We start from the raw sequence: 15055 nt of genomic DNA on the forward strand, positions 1-15055 counted from the left end.
TTTCAGATGATGATGCTGAATAACACCCTTTAGATATCCCACTTGACAACAGTAATATTATCATCTTTTTTTAACAATATAAACCATGGGGTCTAAAAAGAAAACTAAAGAAAAGAAGAAGGATTTCATCAAGCAGAGACTCAAGGTCGGAAAGGATAAACCAAAGGCCCTGAATCATACCGATGTCTCGTTTACTGCCAAATCAATCTCAATACCTCGCCAATCGGTGTTGGATGTGAAAACCAACGAGGCAGAATTCGCAAAGAATATCAGCTTGACACGCCATGCCACTCCTCAGGTCCGGAAAGAAGCAGTGTTGTTTCTTGCAAAGCATTGGCGTTCGCATCCTACAATGCTCGCCGCGGTCATCAGCTCGATTGCCAAGCTTATACTTGATCAGTCTGGTTCGGTTCGTGGGGAAGTCTTGAAGCTTTTGAAAACTTTACCCTCCGCTAGTGTGCAATTGCATTATACTGTGCTTGTGTTGTACGTACAGAGTGCCATGACCCACATTGGGGCCCTGGTGCGCCATGATTCTTCAAAATTCTTGGAGGTTTTAATGGAAGATGGAGGTTGTGGAAAGTTGCTTGTTGACAATCATTGGATCAAGCTACTGAGATGTTTTTTCAGTTTGTTACATTGGCCAATCAATGCCGCAGGGGTAGGGTTGGCGGTGACCGTTGGGAGTAGTGCTGGCGGAGGAGGAGGAGGTCAAGCGGCAAGAACCGCCAGAGTGAGACATTTACAAGTACTTGGGAAATTTATTGAACAAGGCGCGGTGGAAGTGAAGAGTATTGATACAGAGGCCGGTCAGATTGAGGCGGAAGGTCCTCATGTCCTGACCCAATGCTACGTTACCCCAGACGTTCCTGGACCTTTCCAGCATTTGCGATTATTTGCTAGGGCGGTGAATATCGAAGGGGATTTGAATAATATGAGATTCGAAGATGTACTAGTGAGACGTAAGGTTCTTGTTGATGTATTCACTGAAAGAATGATGAAGGAACTCCGCAGTATTGTCAAGGAAGGTGGAGAAGTCGGGAGAGTAGCGAACAGTCTAAGTGTAATGATGGAGAGAGTGATGGAAGACGAAAAGAATTATCAGCAGAGTATTGGTGCAAGTTGATTGACTATTTAGTTTTAATGAAAATGTTTCCCTCTACAAGCCTTGTAAGAAACAGCATGATGAAAAGCTTAGCATTTTCATGGTTCATCAGATCTTAATTATATAATGTCGGAGCTGAAAATAAACTCTATTATGAAGCAGCAGAACCAAGAACTCAAATTACTATTGAAGGCTATAATTAGACCGTAATTTTAGTTAATTTAATCCCAACAAGCTACCTAACTGGAAAAAAAAAAAAAAAAAGAAAAGTAAACCGAAACACGTAAAGAAAGAAGGTTTAACTAACGCTAGCGCACTAAAAATCCGACCACGAGAGCCGAACCTAATATTTTGATACTCCTTTGATAATGTTAAAATGTTTTTGATGCAAAATCACATCATCTTTTCATCCCGGACTATATGCAAAAGAATCTCATATAACGTTGCCTGCTGCAATTTTTTAGATCGGAGGCAATAACAATAATCCTATTCGTTTCATTTACCTTTCCTATTTGTGATAATTGATTAGGTTTATATCTTATTGTATTATATCACACGTGCTTGTAACTAGCCTAGAGCTTGCCAGGATCAGTTATTGGGCCAGCCAAAGCTTTGCTGACAGGTGTATGTGCGACGCGCACCCGTCCAGGTGTGTACATAAACATTCAGGAGCCGACAACCGTGTTTTTAGTATAGCTCCGTGTGGAATAACACTATTATATTAGATTATATATAAAGCAGGCTGTTCCAAGGCCTTTTCCTCAGTGAAAATGAATCTTGGCTATCTTTTTTTTTTTTTTTTACCAATCTATCATCGTTTTATTTATTTGGTCTTGTATTTCCTATTCGTTGCTCGGTCTGTTAAACTCATCTTTATAAAAAATGTTGCTGGTCCAAAAACTCTTAGCCATCTTTGTTTTCTTGCAAGCAGTACTCGCATTGTATGTGCCTCCAAATCAACCCTCACAAACTTTCCCGATTTTGGTTCTTGAACAAACTCCTATTGCCACACCTTCACCCACTGCCAATTCCAAAAAAATCCCTTCCCAGCCCACTGGTCTCCTTTTGAATGTCCAAGACCAGAGGGTCAAGGCAATTAGATTCGAATACACCCAGTCGATCTAATACTTCTAATCCAAAGGTTTTCTTTTTGCTAGTGAATTGGCTTTCAGCTTTTTCAGTGACAAACCGCGGGTCATAGGTTCTGTACATTATTAGTATTCTAGCACTCTTTCTTTCTAATTTCGGTTCTCATATATTTATTTATTTATTGGTTTTTGGCTTTTGATTTATTTGGTATATTTTTCTCTTGTTATATTATTTAATTTTTATTATCATAAAATAATGTAGCAACATCTTGAAAAAAGCATACCACATCACAAACTAGCTCGCTTAACCAAAGAGTCCGCCGTCCAAAATCTCATAGTTTTCCATCGCTTTAATCACAATATCTTTACCAGCTTTAATTCGTTTGTGTTTTTCATTATCACTACTTTCAATATCACGAAGCTCTTCACAAGATTCTACGCTGAGTGATGGCAAATTCACGGAAATCAAAATATCCACATCCTTTTCAATATGTCTTATCAATCCTAAAATTAATACCACCCACTCAGCTTTATCCTTGCCCCATTTTTGAGCAGGGGCCGCAGCAACCGCAACGTAGCCTTTAGTGGATGACGACGTCGACTTGGTGAAATGCCGAAGCTTGCTCGAGATATCTTGTGATTCCAACAATTTCCATGCAGCATCCCCCACAAGCCCATTGAGTTGAGAGATTTCATCAAGGTGCATTTTAACAGCACCAGCATCATCAGAGGCTTCGACCATTTCTAGTAAATCGAAGATCAACGAATCTTCTGGCGATAGCGATGGATTGTTCATGTTGACAAATACTTCTTGGGTATCAGGGATCTGACGAACTTGTGACGCATCAAGAAGACCTGTTGGAATTGAGGTGGCCACCGCCCCACCATATAATTTCTGAGCTTGAAACGCCATACTTCTCAGAGTAATCTAGTTTAAGTATAAAGAGTTGCTTAACACCCAAAGCTTAATAACTCGATTTTTTTTTTTTTAACTCTGTGAGCTCATCGATCAGGTGCGCGTAGGAATAGGTGCGTCATTACTGATGAATATTGAGGAAGGCAGCCCTATATTAGAGCCTTTTTCGTTTCTTTTCTTTATATATTGGAATGAGATTTCCTACAATGGATTCTTTCTTGGGGAAATTTTGACTGAGAGGATAGATTTTCCCTATCAACAAATTCCTAAGCGGATTCCAACTCAGCTAATGGATCAGCCACAGCATGGTGACCAAAGCTGGGAATGGGTTTTTGATTAACGAGTCCAACCATAGATGATAATTACAAATATAGGATAATAATGAAAAAAGGATAATAAACATGAAAATTAAGATTGAAATCAGAAGAGGGAAAGCTATTGTAGTTATTACCAATGTAAAAAGTCGTCCTGTTATAAAATCAAAAATAAAAAAAAAAAATATAAAGAAAAACCGCAAGAAAATGATTATAGTATATGAAATGAGGGATGCATCGGGAAATTTTGTCTGAATGTCATAAGTTCCCTGTGTTTTTTTGTTTTTTTTTGTTTTTTAAAAAAGATATGTTCAATCTAAATGACTTGGCCCCAGCTTTCAACTCTCCAGAGCGAAGAACAGTGACTTGACACACTGAGCCTTGATGAATAGATACTTTGAGCATCTTCATGCCAAAAGTTGTCACCGACTCGAGAATTCCCAGTTACATTATTATTATCAGAAATACCAACTGAGGATCCTGATTCAGACCTAGTCATTGTGCCATAAAATTTTGAGTTGATGGTTTCCAATATTTTACGTATTACTGCATTACTGACATGACCTGATGAATTGTAGGCAGTATTATATGATGTAGACGCAGAGTTTTCGATAATTGAATCGGTAAACGGAGATTCCTCATTGATACTTTCCCCGATGCAAGAAGACAAATCGTGGGCACATTTCTTCACTTTAGAGAGTTGTTTGTCAGTTAAGCCTTTGAGAAGGTAATCGCCATAAAATCTGTTTGTTCTGCCTTTATTAACAAGAGAAGGGACTTTAGAATCAACGGAATTTTTGAGATTAAAAGCTCTGTCTTTGGAAATTAAATGTTGATCAAGTGTTTCAAAGGTGCCAGTTGATGGGGAAGGTGCCAATGGTGATGACTTGAAAGCAGAAGAATAAAGATGAGCTCTATCATCAATACCCCAAGATTCAGCAATTTCATTATGATGTGACGCAAGATTCACTAGAGAATGCCGCCGCTTCTCTTCAAGAACGCTTCTAGCTTGCTCGCGTTGCCATTCATTAATCCGATCTTTGAGAGACACAAAAGAATTTCGAGATGGCACAACAGACTCATCAAAAAGCCCGACGCCATCGTGATTTGGAAGACGTAGCTGAATATGCGAACTGTTAGGTCTCAATCCAACAAGGATACTCACCAAAGACCGATCATCTTCGGATGCTTCATCTTCCACAGGGGCTTGTGTGTGGGTTAGAACTGAGGACTTTACCTGAGACGCTGCATGCGAGGCCTGACTAAAAGAAGAAGACAATATGTCATTATCATCATCAGAAGGGTCGAATAACACCCATTCCGAGTTAATACTGCTAATCGGACCGGATGAATCATCGACGATGTTTGTCGAGATTGCATCACCAGTAAAGCGCTGGCTTTGGTGGTATTTCTCTTGATGAGTCTGTAACTGGTGAGCCATTGCTTTTTTTAACTTATTGCTGATCTTCAGGAATCACCATAGGTTTTTTTTTTAAAAAAGGAAAAAGAAAGAAGAAAATAGTAACAATAATAATAATTGAAAAAAAAAACGAGACAACCAAAACCACACGATAAGCGATGGTCCTTATATCTCAGAAAAACTCTGGCGCTTCTCTTCAAGTTATAAGATGAGATGAGATGAGATGAGATGATGAGATGCCACTTGAGGAAAAAAGCAACACAGGGCGTGTGATGAGGGGCAGCAAAAACAGGGATTGTTGGGTGAGATTGGAGATGCCAGAAAAAAAAAAAAAAGGAAAAGCGCTGGTAAATAAACAGACTTTAAAAGAATTAGTTGATGAAGATAACAAAAGATAACTCGAACAGGACAACAAAAAAAGGAGAAGAGAAGCCATGCAGCGCTGCCAAATCCCTGGCTGATAGCCAACCGTCAGCAGCCAACAGCACGTGTGCTTATCTAAGGTTAATTGCTCAGGCCAGGCATCAACTACACCTTTACTTCATTTACCAATAAATATGACTATTAACATGTATATAGGATTATTTTAATATTGTAATTATTAGAATAGAAGACATCCTGCTGCGCCCCAGATTTACTTGCGATTTGCGGCGGTGGATGGTACAACTATTCTGATATGTACTGATCTGGGGTCAAAATGGCACATGATTATCATTTCTTCAGGTTAAACAACAACAGATGAATTCCGTGATACATACATAAACATTACACAGTACTTAATCACACCAATCCAATCCTTTTATTCATTCTTAGCTTCTGTTTCGCTTTTGGCAGCCTCTTTTTCATCTTTGGCCGCCTTTTCGGCATAAATTTTTCCGGTGAATGGCTCTTCAAACCATAGAGCGATATTGTACATATAATGCACGAGCAAAGAAGCAAAGATCCCGGCCGGTTTACCATACCACAAACCGGTCCCTAAGAAACACAAAGTAGAACCTTGGTACATTGGGTTATCACTGATATTGAATGGGAAACCTGAAACCCTGTGGTCCATTAGAATTCCAAAATAGTCTCCCAAGTATGTACCGGTGACACCAAGGGCATACATTGAAGACAAAACTAAAATGTTCCCGTAAGCAAAAAGTGCTACCGACACGTAATTTGTAAGAAGTGGATAGGAAAGAAGAAGTTGGGAAGTTGGCTGGGCAGCAAGAGCACGTTCATATACAAAGTCACGGGCAATACCAAGAGAAAAAATGGTAAATGCTAGGAAATAACAACCACGGCGAGCAGATCCGAATAATTTTGTAAGGAAGTGGGTATTGTATTCTACAAATTATTTTGTCAGTACAATGTTCGAAAAAGATGTAGCAACGGAAGGTAGATGAACGATACTTACCGGCGCGAGCAACAATGTTCCAAAAGATGGGATTGAAAGCAATGAAGCAAAGGGAAACTGCAATTAAAGAGGATACTGTTAGTGTTATGGAATGTGAAAAAAAGAAAATGGTATGCTATTCAGCACTTACAAATATAAGACGGGTCATTCAAATCAACATCCGCAGCGAGGTTGTGGAAGACATTGTTGACATGAACAATCTTTGCTTGTAATTGGGGGAAATCCATGATGGTAGGTGGTCAGCTGTGTATCTGCAATTGATTAGTTGATCAACAGATGAAGTGAAATTTTTCGAAAAAAAAAAACAAGAACTGGTGGCAAAATATTGAAATTTATATATATATATATATATATGGGGTACACATGCCATCGCTCAACAATACTGACATGAAAAACAAAGGGCACATGTGAAAAAAACAAGCAAACAAACAAACAAAAAAATTAAATAAAATGAAATTAAATGAAATGAAATAAAATAACCAAAATTACTCAACAATAAACTGTCTGCCTGTATTATCTGTATCTTTAATTAATCCGTATTGCAGACATTCTCTATTACTATCATCAATATATATCATTATTCATCAAACTCATCAAAACACTCGATCACACTCTTCAACGATTCAATGGTGCTGTTCACCACTGTACGAAGGATTCTATCACTGGAAGCAGCGAAATCAACAGTCAACATGGTGTTATCTGTCTTGTAATCAACAGAGATCTCATTTTCCTTGAGGATGGGGTCGGCCTCCATCACTCTTTTGCTGATATCAGCCTGTCTGGCTGACTGCATTGGGATGCTAAGGGATCTAATGGTCGGCGGTTAGTAAAGATATTCTTTATTGGGGCGTAGTTTTCAACAAGGAACAGTATTTCCGGCATTCTCAAGTACAATTATGAATACTCACAGAGTGACGGCACTCATGGTGTGGTGGCACTACTAATACTACTACTACTACTATTGATAGATCGTCGTCAACGTCATCGCACTAACTTAATGGACGCTGATTTTCCCTTTTTTTTTTCTTGGATCATTCTTGCTGGGGGTAGGGAACACCCTTCAGCGGCTTCTTCCCATTATGGGACAAACAATAACAAAAAGTGAAGTAAATCATCATGGAAATAACAAAAAGATGACGCTCACAGTTCTTGATTACACTCTTCAGAAACTCCCTCAATCAGGAGCGGTATGACCCTGTCGAATACTATTGACGAAATCATCCGTCAAATGATTCAGAAGAGGTCAACAAATCAGAAGAGATCGGCGAATCAGAGTGGGTCAACTGAGACTAGAAAATGTGATAGATGTTACTCTTGGAAACCAATTAACAGATTTGGTCTATTTCAAAGTGGTAAAAGAAAAAAGCGTTGTTATGATTTTTAACAAATTCTGGAAAGGAACTGATAAAAAAGCCACACCAATTAGTATGTAATAGGCCTCATCCTATAGCTGATTGGAATGATTTTCTCACCAAAGTTCGATTGAACAGATCGTGTAATTCAGATATTCTATTCAAGGGAGAAATATCTCACCTTCCAAATGGGTTGAATAATAACACTCAACCAGACAAAGGAGTTAATACACAACATGTTGACCCTATTTTGCCTTCTGAACGACTACAGACTATTTTTGCTGGAACCAATGAAGATGGCTCTGGAACCATGTATGTCAACCATTCCAGTGATTCGCTCACGGCTGAGCCCCCAGAAACAGCGTCATCAAATCGAATATCAAATCAACAGCAACTACCAATACTGAATATATTAAAGGAAGAAATAATTAGACCTATTGAGGAATCAACTGGCTATAGGTGGGTCTATGCTTCAACCAGTTCAGGGAATGGAAGCTATGCTTCCAAGATGCAAGATTTGTCTCTGAGTATAAAGGCAAACTCAAAAAACGAATCAATTACCATAAAAAAGAAAAAGAATATTAACATTATATCATATATTGTAGATGGTACTAAGATTACCTATTAAATCACTATATATCATCCTTTATGGTGACCACCACCATACATGGGTTTCCGTTGTACGATCTGTAGATGCCGCCGTTTTTCCATTGCATTGTCTAAGATCTTTGGATGAGCGCAGCGGATTATCTGTTGATATTCAGGACAACACACTACACACATCCATATGATATATATATATATATATATAATATAATGTAATTTAATATAATATAATGTAATACAATACAATGTAAATCTAGAAGATTCCAGTTCTAGGGGAAGAACTGATCTCCTCCTCTCACCCGGCCCAGAGCGCCCTGAGGTGATTTCACTTTTCTTTCTTTTTTTTTTTTTTTTTCATCAAAATTTTTGTGAAATTTTTTTTCTTTTTTCTGTTTGTGTCACCTTCTCCTGCCTCATCGTTTAGCCCTTACCAAGCTTACTCACATCACTATTATTTGGATAAATAAGTTCCCTCGTGGCTCTTGATATCCTTTAAAAAAAATATTTTTCATCTTGTTAAAGAAGAAAATAATCAAAAAACCCCAAAAAAACTTGAAAAAATTTTAAAAAAACCATATATTTTTCAACTTAACCAGAAAATCCTTTTAAAAACCCCTAAAAAAAACAAACCCATCATCAATCATGTCTACTGAAGAAATCTCCAAGACCTTGAACGACTTGGCCCTTAACGACAAGGAAGCCCCAGTTACCGAAGCCCCAGCTGCCGCTGCCGCTTCCGCCACCTCTGAATCTGAAAACCCAGAATCAGCTTCCACTGAACCTGTCGAAAACCCAGCTTCCTTGTACGTTGGTGAATTGGACCCATCTGTCAACGAAGCTCTTTTGTTTGAAATCTTCTCCCCAATCGGTCAAGTCTCCTCGATCAGAGTTTGTCGTGATGCTATCACCAAGCGTTCTTTGGGTTACGCTTACGTTAACTTCCACGCCAAGAATGATGGTGAACGTGCTTTGGAAGAATTGAACTATTCTCCAATCAAGGGTAGACCATGTCGTATCATGTGGTCTCAAAGAGATCCATCCGTCAGAAGAGGTGGTTCTGCCAACATCTTCATCAAGAACTTGCACCCAGCCATCGACAACAAGGCTTTGCACGACACCTTCAGCGCTTTCGGTGACATTTTGTCCTGTAAGGTTGCCACCGATGAATTCGGTACCTCCAAGGGTTTCGGTTTTGTTCACTACAAAACTGATGATGCTGCTAAGGCCGCTATTGAATCTGTCAACGGTATGTTGTTGAATGACAGAGAAGTTTATGTTGGTCCTCATGTTTCCAAGAAGGACAGACAAAACAAGTTGGAAGAATTGAAAAACAACTTCACCAACGTTTATGTCAAGAACATTGACTCTGAAGTCACTGACCAAGAACTTAACGAGCTCTTTGCTACTATTGGTGCCGTTACCTCCGCTGTTGTTGAAAAGGATCAAGAAGGTAACTCCAAGGGTTTCGGTTTCGTTAACTACGAAAACCACGAAGATGCTGCTAAAGCCGTTGAAAAATTGAACGATGTCGAACTCAAGAGCAAAAAATTGTACGTCGGCAGAGCTCAAAAAAAGAGAGAAAGAATTGAAGAATTGACCAAGCAACACGAAGCTGCTAGATTGGAAAAAATCTCCAAATATCAAGGTGTTAACTTGTTCATCAAGAACTTGGATGACAGCATTGAAGATGAAAAATTGAAGGAAGAATTCTCTGCCTTCGGTACCATTACCTCTGCTAAGGTTATGACTGACGATGCCGGTAAATCTAAGGGTTTCGGTTTCGTTTGCTTCAGCTCCCCAGAAGAAGCTACCAAGGCTGTTGCTGAAATGAACCAAAGAATGGTTGCTGGTAAGCCATTGTACGTTGCCTTGGCTCAAAGAAAGGACGTTAGAAGAGCCCAATTGCAACAACAAATGGAAGCCAGAAACCAAATGAGATTGCAACAACAAGCTGCTCACGGTGTTCCAAACCAATTCATGCAAGCCATGTTTTACAACCAAGCCGGTCAACCAGGTTTCTTGCCACCAGGTGCTAGAGGTCCAGTTAACCCTCAAATGATGATGCAACAAGGTATCCCAAGACCAGGTCAAGGTATCCCACCACCACCACAAGGTCAATGGGCTGGTCAAGGTCCAAATGGTCAGCCTGTCCCAGTTTACGGTATGCCACCATTCGTTGGCGGTCCTCAAGGTAACATGAGAGGTCCAAACAACCGTTTCTACCAAAACAGAAACCAAAGAGGTCCAAGAGGTCCACAATCTGATGCCCCAACTTCCAACGTTGCCCAATTGGCTTCTGTCTTGCCATCTTACCCAATTGAACAACAAAAGAGATTGTTGGGTGAAGAATTGTACCCAAAGGTTTTCTCTAACCCAAAGTTGAACCAAGACGCTGAAGCTGCTGGTAAGATCACCGGTATGATTTTGGACTTGGACAACACTGAAATTCTCCAAATGTTGGATGACGAAGAAGTCTTCAAATCCCGTTTTGCTGATGCTTTCTCTGCTTACGAAGAGTACAAGAACTCTAATGCTACCGAAGGTGAAGCCGCTGCTGCTCCAGCTGCTGAAACTTCTGCTTAAGTAAAAGAGAAAGGTGTCGTGTATATTAAATAACTTCTATTTTCTCTCTTTTATTTGACGTTTTTTTTTTTTTTAATTTATTTATTTATTGATGATTTTTAATTTAATTGTTTCTTGATTATTATTTGTGTTTTATTTTTGAGATGATTAATTTCTTTTTGGGTGTGATAGGAAATTGAAATGAAGGAAAGAATTGATTCAATTTTTTGTAAGGTGTAAGCGAGTGTGGTTTTTACATTGTTCTCTCCGCCTTTTCCTCCTCCTTTATTTATTTAACGCAGAGGAATTGTCGTAGTATTTTGATTTATCAAGAAGAACCGAAAGCACCATTGAACAGATTAGCAGAATTAAAGATGGGGAATAAATATCCAATAGGACCAACCGACAGTGATATCACAATAGACGACAGTGACGTGCTTTTTGACGTTGACAAATATTGTGGGGTCATCACGTTGAACCGGGCCAAAAAGCTCAACTCATTAAATATTTCGATGATTGACAAGCTTTTCCAATTTTATATCACGGAATCGAAATCGAAGGTGAACTTATTTATCCAAACTTCTGCGACTTCGAGAGCGTTTTGTGCTGGTGGCGATGTGGTGGCCCTTGCAAAGTTTGACAATGCTGGATATCCTGAAAACAGCATTCGATTGTTTGTGAGCGAATACTCGATGAATTATTTCTTGAGCCGGTTCAAAAAACCGGTGGTATCGTTACTCAATGGGATCACCATGGGAGGAGGGTGTGGGTTATCGTTACATTCGCCATTCAGGGTGGTTACTGAGCTGACAAGACTCGCGATGCCAGAGATGGCGATTGGATTTTTCCCCGATGTTGGCGCCAGTTATTTTTTCAGTAGGCTCGAAGGGTATCTTGGATGGTATCTTTGTTTAACCGGGGATATTTTACAAGGATATGATAATATGTTCGCGGGGACCGGGACCCATTTTGTTCGTAATGATAAGTTGGGGGCATTGACCAAGGCGTTGGTGGCAATAAGTAATGAGTACGGCGACAAGTTTGAGGTGGGAAAAGTTACTGGGTATTATCATGAGTGGTACGGTATAGTGAATGAAACAATTGAATCGTTTGCGGAAACCGCGCCCCCGGGATACCAGTATCAGTATTCAACGGAAGAGTTGAAGATTATTAACGAGATGTTTTCGTCAACTACCACGATCGAAGGGGTGTTTGAGTTTTTGGAAGATCTTGTTGCCAAGAAAAATAACTGGTTTGCTAAACAGACGTTGAAGAAGTTTGAAGATCGGTCATTGTTATCGATCAAAATCGGGTATAAGATCCTTCAATACGGGGCGACCCATGATAATTACCAAGCGCTCTCAGAAGAGCTCACCTTATCGAACAATATGAACATAAACCACGATAAGCTAGATCTTACGGAAGGGATTTTCAAGAAACTTATTTTGAAGACTAATGATCCTGATTGGAAGTTCAAAAATATCCATAATATCCCCGATGAGTACGTGGAAAAATGGTGTTTTCTGCCAACAATCGAGCGGTTCGGAGCGATCCACAAATTCCTGGGAAACTGGGCATTATATCCTGATTCTCATGATTATGTGTTGAACAAATTCACCTTACCCACGGAAGCCCTAGTGGATGAGTATCTTGATCACCATCGCGACTACAGTGTAAAGAGCATTGTCGATCATTTGCAAGGGATCTATCCGCAGTTGAAGGCTAAAAGGGGAATCACGGAGAAAGTAGAGTTTATTATGATCAATAAGGGGCTCTTACAAAACACTTCAAGCTCTAAGTTGTAGAAAATATCAATAATGTTGAAGAAAAGGGCTAGTTGAGCACATCATGGTTGGTGGTGGGATACCCCTCATCTGGTATCTACAGATAACGATCAAGGCATAGTGTAGTGTGCTTTGGTGGTATAATAAGAGGAGAATACGACGTGCACCCATTTAGAGTTATTACTCACACTAGAATTATTTAGTCATTTAGAAAGATCGCTCGATATTGCAACATTAGCACACTAATAAGACCAGGTTTCCTACCATTTTTGGTCATTGGCGAAATGTTAGTCATTGCTCGAAGATGCAGCAATGAACGGAAAATTTTTTTCCTCTTTTCATTTGTGAAACTTGTAAATAATCCGTTATTGCATTTGTCCATAACACCACTCTCAAGTGTCGAATAATAATAATAAAATAAAAGATCTTGTCTCTAGAGAAGATCCTACAAATCAGTTCTGACTCGGGGTTCCAAAGAAAATAAAATACAAATAATAGAACAATAATACCCTAAAGTACACTTTTATTCCCTCTCGTCCTAATTTTCCGCTCATCACTCAAAAAGTACCACAAAAAAATTGATAAATAAATAAATACCAATAGCCACTACAATTTATATATATATTATACAAAATGGTAGGTCAACACAAAATGTTCATTCAAAACCAGCACGTTGGTGACCGTTCACGTCTTGAAGACTGGCGTATCACCGGGTACGACCCATTGACTCCTCCAGATCTCCTTCAGCACGAATTCCCTCTCAGCAAAGCTTCTGAGAAAAACATCCTTGAAGGTAGAGAAAGAGCCTGCGATATCCTCAACGGTAAGGACGACCGTCTCTTGGTGGTGATTGGCCCATGTTCCATCCACGACCCAAAGGCTGCCCTCGAATACTGTGATAGATTGTTCCAGCTCAGTGAAAAATACAAGGGTGAATTGCATATCGTCATGAGAGCTTACCTCGAAAAACCTCGTACCACTGTAGGGTGGAAAGGGTTGATCAACGATCCAGATATCGATGGGTCTTTTAACATTAACAAAGGATTGAAGATTTCTCGTGAATTGTTCTGCAAACTTACTGAAAAGCTTCCAATCGCCGGAGAAATGTTGGATACCATCTCTCCACAATTCTTGTCGGATTTATTCTCGGTTGGTGCCATTGGTGCCAGAACCACCGAATCCCAATTGCACCGTGAGTTGGCCTCGGGTCTTTCCTTCCCTGTCGGTTTCAAGAACGGTACCGATGGGTCCCTTGGGGTTGCCATCGATGCCCTCCGTGCTGCTTCTCACCCTCACCACTTCTTGTCGGTCACCAAACCAGGGATCACCGCCATTGTCGGTACCGAAGGTAACAAGGACACTTTTGTGATCTTGCGTGGTGGTAAGAAGGGTACCAACTACGATGAAGCCTCGGTATTGGAAGCCCAAGCCGAATTAGAAAAACAAGGTATCGACACCACCGGTCCTCGTATCATGGTTGACTGCTCCCACGGTAACTCGAGTAAAAACCACAAGAACCAACCTAAGGTTGCCCAATGTGTTGCCGATCAAATTACAAAGGGTTCCAAGAGAATTTGTGGGGTTATGATTGAAAGTAACATTGTTGAAGGTAACCAGAAAGTCCCACCTCAAGAACAAGGGGGTAAAGACGCTTTGATTTACGGTTGTTCGATCACCGACGCTTGTATTTCTTTCGAAGACACCGAATCAACCTTGGAAGCATTGTCCAATGCCATCAAGGCTAGAAGAGCTTTGTGAGAAAAAGAAAAAGAAAAAAATCACAAAAAATGACAACTAGCTTATGTATGTATGTATATATATATTTCTTTTTTTTTTTTCACCACAGAAGCTATATGGCTTCGGTATATATATAAATTAAAAAAAGACAATCAAGAGACGGTTTTCTCCTTGGGTTATTTTATATATGTATTATATACAATCAGTTTGGACCAAAAACAAACCTTTTTCTTGAACATCGGTAAGTCAGCTAAGCTAGACTTGTAATTTTATTCTTGTAGGTCATTAATGCCTGGGCTATAAAGTTTTCTTACCGGTAATGTAATAAAAATAGGATTTACCACAATTATTTGAACCTCCACACAACTCCTCCAATACACCCATCCACAGATATTACAGATTCCCAAAAAAATATATAACATCTAACAGAAAAGAAAATCATGAGCATTAAAAAAAGTAGTAATGTGGCCTCTCATTATTAACCATACCAAGTATGGAGTATAAGAATTTGAAGTATAGATAAGTGAAGAAAAAAAAAAAAAAAATAAAGAACAAAAGAAAAGAGGGGCAATAACAAGTCTAAAAAAAAGAAGGAGAAAATGAAAGATGATAGGAATAATAATTAACAAGATGGTAGAAAATGCACATAACAGTAATGAAGAGAAACAAAAAAAAAATAAAAAATTTGGACATCAATCAAACACTAAAAATAACAGAAATGAACTCAAAAAGATACTACAATAAACATGAACGTCAAAGAAAACAAACAAAC

The 15055-nt window shown here is 39.3% G+C and overlaps 10 protein-coding genes across 10 annotated transcripts; 6 read left to right on the forward strand and 4 right to left on the reverse strand. All coding sequences in view use genetic code 12, as the record gives it.

Moving 5' to 3' along the window:
* Positions 1-85: 85 nt before the first annotated feature.
* Positions 86-1126, forward strand: IPI1 (Ipi1p; the record flags this gene model as incomplete). Its single annotated transcript, XM_064993864.1, has 1 exon — positions 86-1126. The coding sequence occupies one exon, from the start codon at positions 86-88 to the stop codon at positions 1124-1126; it is 1041 nt and encodes a 346-aa protein (XP_064849936.1).
* An 861-nt stretch (positions 1127-1987) lies between these two features.
* DASC09_002620 (uncharacterized protein) lies at positions 1988-2230 on the forward strand (the record flags this gene model as incomplete). Its single annotated transcript, XM_064993865.1, has 1 exon — positions 1988-2230. The coding sequence occupies one exon, from the start codon at positions 1988-1990 to the stop codon at positions 2228-2230; it is 243 nt and encodes an 80-aa protein (XP_064849937.1).
* Positions 2231-2497: 267 nt separating this feature from the next.
* On the reverse strand, positions 2498-3106 carry MOG1 (Ran GTPase-binding protein MOG1; the record flags this gene model as incomplete). Its single annotated transcript, XM_064993866.1, has 1 exon — positions 2498-3106. One exon carries the CDS (start codon positions 3104-3106, stop codon positions 2498-2500), a length of 609 nt encoding a protein of 202 aa, XP_064849938.1.
* A 633-nt stretch (positions 3107-3739) lies between these two features.
* On the reverse strand, positions 3740-4864 carry DASC09_002640 (uncharacterized protein; the record flags this gene model as incomplete). Its single annotated transcript, XM_064993867.1, has 1 exon — positions 3740-4864. One exon carries the CDS (start codon positions 4862-4864, stop codon positions 3740-3742), a length of 1125 nt encoding a protein of 374 aa, XP_064849939.1.
* A 778-nt stretch (positions 4865-5642) lies between these two features.
* Positions 5643-6469, reverse strand: OPI3 (bifunctional phosphatidyl-N-methylethanolamine N-methyltransferase/phosphatidyl-N-dimethylethanolamine N-methyltransferase; the record flags this gene model as incomplete). The annotated part of the gene is made up of 3 exons (XM_064993868.1): positions 5643-6172; positions 6243-6299; positions 6373-6469. 3 exons carry the CDS (start codon positions 6467-6469, stop codon positions 5643-5645), a joined length of 684 nt encoding a protein of 227 aa, XP_064849940.1.
* Positions 6470-6819: 350 nt separating this feature from the next.
* On the reverse strand, positions 6820-7167 carry PCC1 (chromatin DNA-binding EKC/KEOPS complex subunit PCC1; the record flags this gene model as incomplete). The annotated part of the gene is made up of 2 exons (XM_064993869.1): positions 6820-7051; positions 7151-7167. 2 exons carry the CDS (start codon positions 7165-7167, stop codon positions 6820-6822), a joined length of 249 nt encoding a protein of 82 aa, XP_064849941.1.
* A 264-nt stretch (positions 7168-7431) lies between these two features.
* DASC09_002670 (uncharacterized protein) lies at positions 7432-8222 on the forward strand (the record flags this gene model as incomplete). Its single annotated transcript, XM_064993870.1, has 2 exons — positions 7432-7594; positions 7669-8222. The coding sequence occupies 2 exons, from the start codon at positions 7432-7434 to the stop codon at positions 8220-8222; spliced, it is 717 nt and encodes a 238-aa protein (XP_064849942.1).
* Positions 8223-8842: 620 nt separating this feature from the next.
* Positions 8843-10783, forward strand: PAB1 (polyadenylate-binding protein; the record flags this gene model as incomplete). Its single annotated transcript, XM_064993871.1, has 1 exon — positions 8843-10783. The coding sequence occupies one exon, from the start codon at positions 8843-8845 to the stop codon at positions 10781-10783; it is 1941 nt and encodes a 646-aa protein (XP_064849943.1).
* A 353-nt stretch (positions 10784-11136) lies between these two features.
* On the forward strand, positions 11137-12567 carry DASC09_002690 (enoyl-CoA hydratase/isomerase family protein; the record flags this gene model as incomplete). The annotated part of the gene is made up of 1 exon (XM_064993872.1): positions 11137-12567. The coding sequence occupies one exon, from the start codon at positions 11137-11139 to the stop codon at positions 12565-12567; it is 1431 nt and encodes a 476-aa protein (XP_064849944.1).
* Positions 12568-13179: 612 nt separating this feature from the next.
* ARO3 (3-deoxy-7-phosphoheptulonate synthase ARO3) lies at positions 13180-14304 on the forward strand (the record flags this gene model as incomplete). Its single annotated transcript, XM_064993873.1, has 1 exon — positions 13180-14304. The coding sequence occupies one exon, from the start codon at positions 13180-13182 to the stop codon at positions 14302-14304; it is 1125 nt and encodes a 374-aa protein (XP_064849945.1).
* Positions 14305-15055: the final 751 nt, after the last annotated feature.

This window comes from Saccharomycopsis crataegensis, assembly GCF_037102585.1.
Source record: "Saccharomycopsis crataegensis DNA, jcf7180000000072, whole genome shotgun sequence".
NCBI lineage: Eukaryota > Fungi > Ascomycota > Saccharomycetes > Ascoideales > Saccharomycopsidaceae > Saccharomycopsis > Saccharomycopsis crataegensis.